The sequence below is a fragment of the Eutrigla gurnardus genome, assembly GCF_963514095.1.
Source record: "Eutrigla gurnardus genome assembly, chromosome: 13".
NCBI classification, from domain to species: Eukaryota; Metazoa; Chordata; class Actinopteri; order Perciformes; family Triglidae; genus Eutrigla; species Eutrigla gurnardus.
In genome coordinates, this window is record NC_139936.1 from 14,263,171 (window position 1) to 14,274,958 (window position 11,788).

Sequence of the window (11,788 nt, forward strand, 5' to 3'; positions counted from 1 at the left end):
ATGCACACTGTGAAATGGCCCGTCTAGACTTGACGTCATGTCAATGTCCACACGTATACGCACACACACATTCGCACACTCCCACACACACACACACACACACACATTTAATAGATTCTTCCCTGTGTCCCCAGAGGTGCCCTTCCCACCTAATCCCCATACCTGGCACCAGCTGGGAAGCGAAAGCCTGCCAGACTTAAGATCTGCGAATGCAAAATTCTCAATGTTGAAACTGAAAAGATTAAATTAGATATTATTCTGATTAGTGCAAAGAACAGTCGTTTTACAATGTTGCTGTCAGATTATTAAATAAATAGTGTGTCCATCTCTTCATGCTTGCAATCTTAGAATGAAAATGCACAGTTCTGTCTGTGTATCTATTTGATTTGATCTTCCATAGCCACTTATCACGATATAAGACTGACACTGTCAATCTTATATTGTGATAAGTAGCTATGGAACAGAACAAGATGATTTTCCACCTTCTTCCACCTGCCTGACTTATATTTCTCAACTACCCTCTACCATACTTCCAAATCAAGGTTGAAAAATTCTAATTTCATCAGTGATATGTGAATGTTTTTTTTCTTTTTTATGAGCATTTGAACTCAAGGCTTTGACAGAGGACAAACTTGACTGATAGACCACACAGTTTGTCCTTTAGCGTGGGAAGTAGAACCCAAAGAACAGAAAAGCTATGGTTGCTGTTCATAAGAAAGAGAACAACTGAAAACAAGACAGCAGGGACCTCAATAACAAATGCATGAGACGGACGTATAGCCTGGTCTGAATCATTACAGGCACCATACATCAGGGTTGCCTGCACATAAGCTGCTTTGTGCCTCTGGTTTTAAGGGCAGCTTGCGCTTATGACAATCTGGTCCAGTGCACTCGAGGCAGGAGAGTTAAAAATGCATTACAGGTCTTAGCAACTATGCAAGTCACAGTCAACTATGCTTACGCAGGTTTATAACCAACCATATTTTAACAACATAGCGGAGACCTGGCTCCAAAGACAACGCCAAGTGCCATGTTAGGGTCACTCTCTGTTCTTTGCTGTGTGCAAGATTTATCTGAATGCCAAAGGTTTTGACCATTAAGGGACATTTCAGTCAAAAATGCATATCTTCCTACTCTACAATATACTGTATATACAACAAAATTGGCTTGTGGAGCTCAATGTGCCAAAAAGTACCTTATTTTGAGCATTTTCATGTAAGAAGTATTTTCTTTCAACCATAGTTACATGAAACTGCCCATGGCAAGGTCTGTGGATAACCTTGCGTAACCAGGTCATGATTTATGGGAAAGGATATCGCTGTTGAGTTTTAAGTGGGTTTTTGTTTGGTGCTTTGAGCAAACTGAGTGTCTTCCAGTCCAATTATATTGGAGAGAAGGCAGACATCTCCACGGCCGATATCTTCAAAACTGGACAAATCACTGCAAAAAAAATAAAAAAATAAGAGGAAAATATGTTTGTTTTATATTGGGGCTGAACTGTCCCTTTAACTCTTGCCTGTTTCCCATGTGCCTTACAACCACTTTAGTCTGCCAGATGAAATGGGTTGAGCAATAAATAATCAGGCTTGCCCTGCCAAGCAAACAGCAAGGCTAGAATAACTGCATAGAAAAAGTGTGAGGCTTGGGCTTTTGTGAAGCGGGATTTCATGTGTTTTAAACTCTACCAAAAAGAGCTTCCGACCTCGGGCACTTAAGGTCACATGAGTAGAGCAACATTTCTTACTGTAAAAAAAGAGAATACCTCATTGACATTATTCAATGGGCTTTCCGGTGGGAGAGGAAATACATGGGAAGTGCTTCACTTCTTCACGTTCCTCAACGAGGGCTTCTTCCCCTTGATATAGTGAAGGCTGAGTGAAGTGAACAAGCCACAAAGGTATTGTGTAAAACAAGATTTTTGGGGGCAGAGGGGATCGGGAGTACTTACATCTGTGCGTCACATCTTGTATCACTTTCCTACAACATTGACGGAGTGCAAAATACAAGAACTGAACCACACATGTTTGCTTGTTTTAAAGCCATGGGGAGGGGGAGGGAAAAAATAAAACACTGACAGTAATGGGAAGCGTTGAGGAAGTTACAAACAGTGCAGAGAGGGGCTGCTTTAATCAGAAAACGATCTCAAAGGCTCATTATGAAACTGACTGGTGGAACATTACACACTGAATCTCTTCACATTTACGTCATTTACATTTTGTAACGAGAATATTACGACTTCGTTCAGCCAAACCAAAAGAGGGTCACATATCAACATTTCACCTCAGAGACGGAAACCAAATTCCAATACTGCGCTCCAAATAAAAAGTAGAAGCGTCAAAACATCATGTGCTTGTTTTTACCCCGTCAAGCCCATCTATAACGGATGGCACCGCATGGCATCGCTCAAATTCTTGTGCTCTGTGTATTTACAAGAAAAGGAGCCGGGGAGTGAGGGTCCAAGCAGGGGGGGCCGAACAAAAAGAGAGAACAGATTTCATCATCCTTTTGCTGCGGTGGCAGGCAATACTAACTTATCTAAATCAAACGTGTCATCTGTGGGACCAGTGTTTTTCCAACCACAATAATGTCCCACCAGACTGGCTTTGAACCAATCCAGAAAAAAACTCTTTTGAAACCCCTCTAATGTGCTCTGTCCAAATTTGGTAGCACCCTCGTTGGTGGTCCTCCAGTGCCTCTTTGTGTCTGTGTGTGTGTGTGTGTGTGTGTGTGTGTGTGTGTGTGTGTATGTGTATTTGTGTGTATGTGTGTGTGTGTGTGTGTGTGTGTGTGTGTGCGTGTGTGTGTCAGTGTTAGTGTGTTTGTGTCTGTGTGGGTGTGTTTTTCCATCTTTTCAGGAGGCTAGGATGGGTGAGCCATCAAAACATGCACTGCACCTGTCATGTGCCTACAGTGCGCAGAAAACAACATAAATTATTTGAATTCTCGACCCCACAAAACATTTCCTTGCGTCACTAAGTTGCCTGTGAGGGGCTGCACTGATTTATCCCTCTTTCACGGCTCCCTTTAAGGACTGGCTGCCTCCCATTGCATTTGCTCCGTTTACGTATCTCCACCTCAAGATCTCTCATCTGTGCTTATTAAACGGCTTCCTCGGTGGCGTACATTTCCAGGAATAACAGGGTGCAGATTGTACAGCCACTTCCAAACACACTAACAGGTCTGACGTCTGTGACCGAAAGGTGTGATGCTTCTGGAGATAAATAACTAAATAAACAAACATGCTTTTGGTGTACACAGCTACTTGTTTAAACAGTTAATTGTGAGGGATGAGATGATATCAGATGTTTCTTTTAATGTAAATGGCTAAATCTGCACATGCGCATCTGCATTGTGTAATTTGGAGCAAAGCAGGTTCTTTACAAAAAGAGAACCAAAACATCCCACCCACATACTGGGATGAAGACGAGAGTGTGATGATTTGGTAGTGACAAACTAATGAAATAAATTGTACATAAAACTGTTGTTACAGACTACAGGACAAAAATATTTAAATTGCTGAAATAAACTTTTTTTATTTTGGATAGCCTAATATTATTACATTTAAAAAAAAAAGGTTATTGTTGTTATGTTGCATTGTTTTTAAAGCAGTTTGAGTCACTTTGTTAGTATGGGGCCGTAGCCAATGCTAACCTGCTATTGTCTAGAATGGACCACAAGAAAATGTCACGGCTGGGTTCCCCTCATGCAGACAAAGGAGGAAATTATCATCTAAAATTCTGAAAGCATTACAGGCCCAGGCTCGGTGTGCATTTCTTACCCCCAAGTTCTTTTACATTCAAGACGGCATTTGGAAATGGCACCGCTTTGATGCTGAAACCTGATGGGGAGAAGAAGAAAAGAAAGAAGATGATTAGTGTGTGTTAGAATTGATGAGAATTAATTTATAGGAATGTTGCCCCGATTGCTTTTTCATGGTGAGAAAAAGGGCTAAAATCTGCATTGATCATTTAGCTTCCCCTGGGAGAATCGGTATAGCTTTTTCAAACCACCAGCTGGTGAACACACAGGACTGATAACATGTTTGTGTTGTGAAAACTAAAGAAAAAAAACACTTTGTGTGGTCCGGCTTAGCAAAACAGAAAAACAAGAAAAGCTAAACAGACAAAAAAGTGTTGGCCTAAGAGGAGGATAGAGCTAATGTCTAAAGTGCTACCATGTATTACGCGGTTTGTTTCTGCGGTTTGCGTACGGTGGGAAATAGTAAAGAAACCCACTGAAGCTGGAGATTTAATGTTGTTCAAATTAGGCTTAATTGCTTTGGTGGGGATCCATTTGCTGGAAAGTTTCACCAACGGGAGGAGAGATGAGACAGACAAACTGATCATGATTTCCTAAACATCTGAATTAACTGCTAAATGTCGTTTTTTTAAGCCCATTACGACAGTGCAGAACCATGGAGTAAGAAGTGGGGGGAACCACAGGAGACTTCCCCCCTCATTGTTCTTCCTGATCTTCCCTCTGTAGATGTTGGCAGACACAGACAGTGCTGACAGCTAAATCTCATTTCAAAGAAGTGGGCTAAAATTATGATTAAGCCAGAGGTGAGTAATCAACATGTTTGACTTATTAAGGCCTACTCAACGTCAGGCGCACACAGGCGTCCACTCCCTTTCAAGAACCCGCGCCACGGAGACAAGCTAACGGTTACAGGTAGCACATTTGGGAATTACTTTATATTTACCATCTCTTGGCGAACATGCGCAATGACTTAACCAAAAATGGAACTTCTGCAACAGCTCAAAGTCTGACTGCTGACAAAACCAGGGGAGGAAAAAGGAATGTCAGTGTCCTTGAGGGATAGCTTTGCGTATATGGAAAGCAGAGTGTTGACTACCAAGAGAATGTACTAGCCCTAAAGCCTCCTCTTCTGGACATACTTACTTAACACCAGCCTCCCACTTGACTAGAAGAAAAGAAGCAGAGTTTTGGCTGGTGAGATACAGCAGAGCGTTTTCCCTGGAAGACACGGCGAAGACATGCTTCCCCCTATTGGAGAGCTGTAATACCTGGACAGTATTATCTTTTTGTGATTCCAATCCGGAGCTCTTCTCGGAAAAAGCTTTAACGAACATGTGAAGGAAAGAAGGTGGATTTATGTGTGGAGAGTGCATGATTCTATTTACCTACAGACACACACACACACACACACACACACACAAAATGCTCTGATCCACATACCTGTTGTCGGAACAATGCCGTCGCCACCCTCACTACAGAGCCGCGAGAGTAGGCTGGTCTTTCCAGCACCTGTCAGGCCAATGCACACCACATCATACTCTGGTCTTGGCGGCGGGGGTCCTTTACAGCACAATGCCCGGAAACACTAGAAAACAAAAACAAACAAAGCAGTGATTTAATTGGAAAACAGACCAAATGCACCTGGTGCAGATGGGAAAGTGATTAAGATCCTGCATTTTGGAACGGCAACAAGTTCTAAGTTAAAAAAAAGTTCTGGCTTTGCAACAACAAAAAAGACTCATGTGCGCTACAGCTGTTTTCGTATGAAGAGGCAGGAAACCCTACTACATGTTAGGTCTGGTCGATGAAAAACTTCCAGATTGTCAGTTGATATAAGGGGAGCAAACTTTTTTTTTTTAATAAAGGGAACTGAGTAATGATGAAGAACAAAAACAAAACCACACATTTTAATTTAATGATTTAATGCCACATGAAAAAAAAAAGATGTGAGAAGGGAAAATGAGTGAGCATCCCAGCACTTGGGCAACATTGTTATTGTCTACAGTGTGTGTGTGTGTGTGTGTGTGTGTGTGTGTGTACACGTGTACCCCATCTAACTGGGCCCTTGTGGCAACCAGAGGCAGACCTGTCACCCCATGAATCACGACCTGGGAGTGAGGGCCTGCTGTGAGACATTAAGGGGCAAATGCAGTGTGAACCGTGAATGAGATCTTTAAACTTGTGTGCAGAGATCAGTATCCAAAACTAAAAAGAGATCTCTTTTATTAGCAAGACAGGAACCAGTCTGGACAAGGCAGGGCGCACACACACACACACACACACACACACACACACACACACACACACACACACACACACACACACACACACACACACACACACACACACACACACACACACACACACACACACACACACACACACACACACACACGCACACACCCATTTACTATATCACGTTTCAGGTGCAAGAACATCAACACAAGATTGCTTACTGCTCTTGTCAGAGGATGACCCTGTTCAACACACTGCTACTCTGTTCAATCAAAATGCTCTGACAGGAAGGAAAACACACACGAGTGTACGAGGAAACTGCAGCACATCTGTGCGCAGTCTCCAGGTGTGGTGTTGGGCATGCCAATAAAACTCCTACCTCAGTGGGGAGAAGCAGATATAAACAAACGAGAGAACAGACAAATATTCTGTATCAACGCTCAAGTGTCTTTGGCAAAAGTTCAAGATTTAGGTCTTGTATAAGAATCCCTGGTTTCAACTGCAGCTCACATCTTGTCTTGAGATGCATGAAGCCAAACAAACAAGACCTTTCCTCTGACTAGCAGCGCAGGATATGACCGTGGCTTCTCACAAATTGGAGGGGAACGAGAGAGCATCAGAGAGTGTTGCAGCACTCATACCCCCAGACGTCGGTGACCACCAGGGTCAGTTTTCAGAGCCGTGCCAAAACAGAGCTGCTGTTTGATGGAGATGTGGGGAATCTGCTTCAATAGAACCAGACGTCGGCTGAGCAACCCGACCCCCCCGACTCCTAGATGAACCCGCCGGTCTGCTCAAACAGGAAACATTCTCCTCTTCCAGAAAAACGGTAAGATCAGAAACACACGCGCGTCAGATGGGGGAACACGTGTAAAAACTTGGTCTGATGAGGTCATTCTATTCTCATCCCCGCCTTCCCTGAAGCGACATGTAAAGATTTCTGCAGGAAAGCTGCCCTTCAGCTGTCAATCCCCCGAGCTGGCAGTGAATGTTTCACAGGAAAGGACGGAAGAACTGGAGCAGCTATGAGGTTGCAATGAGTTATTATTTATGTATCCCCCCCACCACGTACAGTGCAAATTTTACAATAGTTGCCAAAGGAGCATCCAGGGTCCGACCCGGGGGTCCCCGTACACAGTGGCCCCTATGAGAGAGAGCAAAATAGAGGGAGCTCCCACCTCTGGCTCTCCTTGACAGCACAAGATTGACGAGGAGAGCTTGGTCAAAAGGCTCACAGGAGAAAAATAAATATGCTTACCTCGAGACATGCCCCTTCCCCTTTCAACCACACACGCGATGATCTGAGAGCCAGTGTGCTGTGTCACTGAGGGCTGACAGCTCAAATGAGACCGTCCTATGATGACTACCTCCATAAATCTCCCAGGCATCCAGACGAGCAGCTGAGATCAGAACTGGACGTTGAATTCACCATACACAGTCGACAGGTCTCCAAAATGTTGTTCGAGTGATTTACAGTATGTTCAGACAAAGCCGGAAGTGACAGACTTAAAATATTCTGGCAACGTACTGCCGCATAGAAAAACATGCACCTATGGAGGCTGATCAGCTTTATTTCCTGTTTTGTGAAGGCTACTATTTAACTATTACTATGAGGAATTAAAAGGAGCACAATCTTTAAGAAAAAAACAAATAAAACCTTTCAACTCCTTGCCAAAACACTCTCCATAAAAAGTCTGTCATTCTCTGACTTTAATGATTGGCTGGCTCCCTCTTATAGGATTGGACATGTTTTAATTGTGTTTCCCTGAAAGACCTGCCAAGACATTACCTCACTGTTACTGATTAGCTAGGCTTTATGTAAATGATAAACACTGCCATATATAAATATTGCTGAAGACATCGCCAGGCTGTGATTTTTTTTTTCAGATGAATGAATGTCTCCTTAAAAGATGCATGACGCCCCCACCCGCTCCCCCAAAGCCTTCAGCTTGAAAAAGACGTCAAGACATTTAATGGTTGACATAACTGGGCCTCCTGGCAACGGACCAGAGCTCAAGCACACAAGAACAGAAGCTGAAGGCACTACTGCCGGCCTACCAGTAGGCCACTTGTGTAAGGATAGGTCAGGGCAGCTCCATAAATCTACAGACGCTGAATAATAGCATTTAGCCTCATGTAATTGATGGGGGAAGTCAATAATCAGTGGTATGAAAGGAAAACAATTACATTACTTCCTTTTTCTTCAATATTTCCCTTCAAACAATGCTCAAAGTCATACCACATTCAGCCTGACCAACACAACCATGCTGACCTCAAGTGACCGCATGTCGATTTGCATACTAACCCATGACATATTGATGGATATAACAACACTATATACATAAAAAAGAGATTGATGTCAGGGGTCAGACACTACAAACAAAAATATTGGAAGAAAAACAGTTTGGTCAATGAGGCGATGAAACCCATTGTGTTAGGTGCTTTTGCAACCTGACGTAGTTGGAACAGAACAGGAGCCAGGCTCTTTTTAGAAAACCACTTTGTATTTTTAGGGGTAATAAATGTGGGTTAGAGGGAAGCCGCTACCTCCGCAGCAGACTAGTTCGTGTTTCACTCTCGTACTCTCTGGCTACTGACGAGACACCACAGGATAGGGAAATGGGCAGTGGCATGACAGCATGCCCCAAATTGAGGTACCCCAACAAGCTTCCAGTTTCTCTGGTGTGGTTTTCTCCCTGCTTCCCACTAAACATTGGGGTCATCAAAGGATACATGCAGCATGTGGCCCTACAAATATTCCAGCTGAATATTATTTTGGTTTTAACTGCCTAATCTACAAGAATGACATGCTGCATCTAGGTGCATTTTGATTTTCTGCTTAGGAACACATGATAATAGAACAAGTCCTGTCAAAAGTAATAAAAAAATAGACATTCAGGAGCAATTTGTGGTTCAGAATCTTGCCCAAGAAAACAGAATGCGGACTAGAGGAGCCAGGGATCATACCTCAAATATCACGATTAACTCCTGAGCCACAGCCTTCCCCCATGATTAATCCAACGTCTTGCCCAGAAAAGGCTTGCTGTCTTTTGGGATCATCACACAGTATTGTGTTTATCCAGATGTTTGGCAAACACTATACAAATTTAACAAATTCCACACTTTCACACAACTGCTTTGGTTTTGTGTGTTTAGATATTTCACAGACATACAATAAGAAGGTGCTAACTCTCTGGACACCAGCAGGTTATCACACATCTGTTTCCAAAAATATGAAATATGACATATTAACAAGACAAGACATTTATTTTTCCATTTGAGCCAATGGTGCAGCCATAAGGAACTTGTTTTGAGTGCCAGACACACTGTGTGTATGTGTCGAGAAGTATGGGAAAAATGCTCATCGACGATTGATCTCTCTCATCATTTCAGTGTGTGGAAATCAAGCATAAAATCATCATCTCTTTGATGTTTTTTGAATAATCCACTCAGGGAGTTTGCCAATAACGCCTACATGACTGTGTGAAAAAATAATTAGAGGGAAGGAGTGTCAAAAAAAGGGGTTTTCATCTGTGGCTAAAGGAAATATGTTGCCAAGATGTACAGTGGTGTGAAAAAGTATTTGCCCCCTTCCTGCTTTTTTCTTTTTTTGCATGTTTGTCACACTTAAATGTTTCAGATCACCAAACAAATTTTAATATAAGGCAAGGATAACTCAAGTAAACACAAAATGCAGTTTTTAAATGAAGGTTTGTATTATAAAGGGAGAAAAAAATCCAAACCTTCATGGCCCTGTGTGAAAAAGTATTTGCCCCTCCAGTTAAAACATAACTTAACTAAGGTTTATCACACCTGAGTTCAATTTCTCTAGCCAACCCCAGGCCTGATCACTGCCACACCAGTTCCCAATCAAGAATTCACTTAAATAGGACCTGCCTGACAAAGTGAAGCTCCTCAAAAGCAAGACATCATGGTGAAAACCAAAGAAATTCAGGAACAAATGAGAAAGAAAGCAATTGAGATCTATCAGTCTGGAAAAGGTTATAAAGCCATTTCTAAAGCTTTGAGACTCAAGAGAACCACAGTGAGAGCCATAATCCACAAATGGCGAATACATGACACCGTAATGAGCCTTCCCAGGAGTGGCCGGCCGACCAAAATGACGCCAAGAGTGCAGCGACCACTCATCCAAGAGGTGACAAAAGACCCCAGAACAACATCAAAAGAACTGCAGGCCTTGCTTGCATCAATTAAGGTCAATGTTCATGACTCTACCATAAGAAAGACACTGGGCAAAAATGGCCTACATGGCAGAGTTCCAAGACGGAAACCACTGCTGAGCCAAAAAAATATTAAAGCTCGTCTAATGTTTGCCAGGAAACATCTTGCTGATCCCCAACACTTTTGGGAGAATACTTTGTGGACTGACGAGACAAAAGTTGAACTTTATGGAAGGTGTGTGTCCCAATACATCTGGCGTAATGTAACACCGCTTTTCAGAAAAAGAACATCATACACACAGTAAAATATGGTGGTGGTAGTGTGATGGTCTGGGGCTGTTTTGCTGCTTCAGGGCCTGGAAGACTTGCTGTGATAAATGGAGCCATGAATTCTGCTGTCTACCAACAAATCCTGAAGGAGAATGTCCGTCCATCTGTTCGAGACCTCAAGCTGAAGCGAACTTGGGTTCTGCAGCAGGATAATGATCCAAAACACACCAGCAAGTCCACCTCTGAATGGCTAAAGAAGAACAAAATTAAGACTCTGGAGTGGCCTAGTCAAAGTCCTGACCTGAATCCTATTGAGATGCTGTGGCATGACCTCAAAAAGGCGGTTCATGCTCGAAAACCCTCCAATAAGGTGGAATTACAACGACTGTGCAAAGACGAGTGGGCCAAAATTCCTCCACAGCGCTGTCAAAGACTCATTGCAAGTTATCGCAAACGCTTGATGGCTGTTGCTGCTGTTAAGGGTGGCCCAACCAGTTATTAGGTTTAGGGGGCAAATACTTTTTCACATAGGGCAATGTACATTTGGATTTTTTCCCCCCTTAATAAAAGAAAACTTCATTTAAAAACTGCATTTTGTGTTTAGTTGTGTTGTCCTGGCCTTATATTAACATTTTTTTGATGATCTGAAACATTTAAGTGTGACAAACATGCAAAAAAAGAAGAAAGCAGGAAGGGGGCAAATACTTTTTCAGACCACTGTATATGCAGATATGCAGGCAACCCAACAACCAGTCTAATTCCTTAAATACACACAAAACACTTGCACTTGTAATAAAAACTGACCCACAGGGTCTTGTCCTATGGCGTGGCACACTTCCTCTTGAAAGGTGGGTTACACTTCAACTGATATGCTTGAACCTTTTGCACTTGGCCCAGCGATGGCGTTAATGAGTGTAATGCCTCTTAAAAACTGCAGTATCACATTTACCTCCTGGCATTTACAATAGCAGGGCACATCAAAAAGCAAAGCTGGACTTCCTCCTTGGCTGCCAATTTACACAAGCTGGGCATCTTTGATTTCGTAGCAACAGTGGCGTTAGCAAAGGAAATTAGAGAGGAGGAGGAGAAAAGGGAAAGGACATCCGAGACACTTGCCTCTGGGAGTCAACGCCGATGTAGACAGACAGACACGGGACATGGATGGACAAGGAGGCCGTTTTTATTTTTCCAGACCAAGTGTCGGGACAACACTTGTGTGCATGGCTCACTTCTGACCTTTGAAAATGACAGTCCTTTATATGGGCGTCCCGACGGAGGAGCGGTGCTAACAGATATGTGTGTAATACACACCAGCCACAGTCATAACACAGGCCTGCAAAACC

General features: G+C 42.9%; 1 protein-coding gene across 2 annotated transcripts in view; it reads right to left on the reverse strand.

The window, feature by feature from the left end:
- The window catches only part of arl15a (ADP-ribosylation factor-like 15a), a 95,306-nt gene that overhangs the window by 53,102 nt on the left and 30,416 nt on the right, over positions 1-11,788 (reverse strand). For both annotated transcript variants that reach the window (XM_084024862.1, XM_084024863.1), the window contains exons 2-3: positions 5,200-5,344; positions 3,779-3,838 (exon numbers count right to left, since the gene is read on the reverse strand). In XM_084024862.1, coding sequence (XP_083880988.1) covers positions 3,779-3,838; positions 5,200-5,344 — 205 coding nt within the window. The remainder of the gene's footprint in view (positions 1-3,778; positions 3,839-5,199; positions 5,345-11,788) is intronic.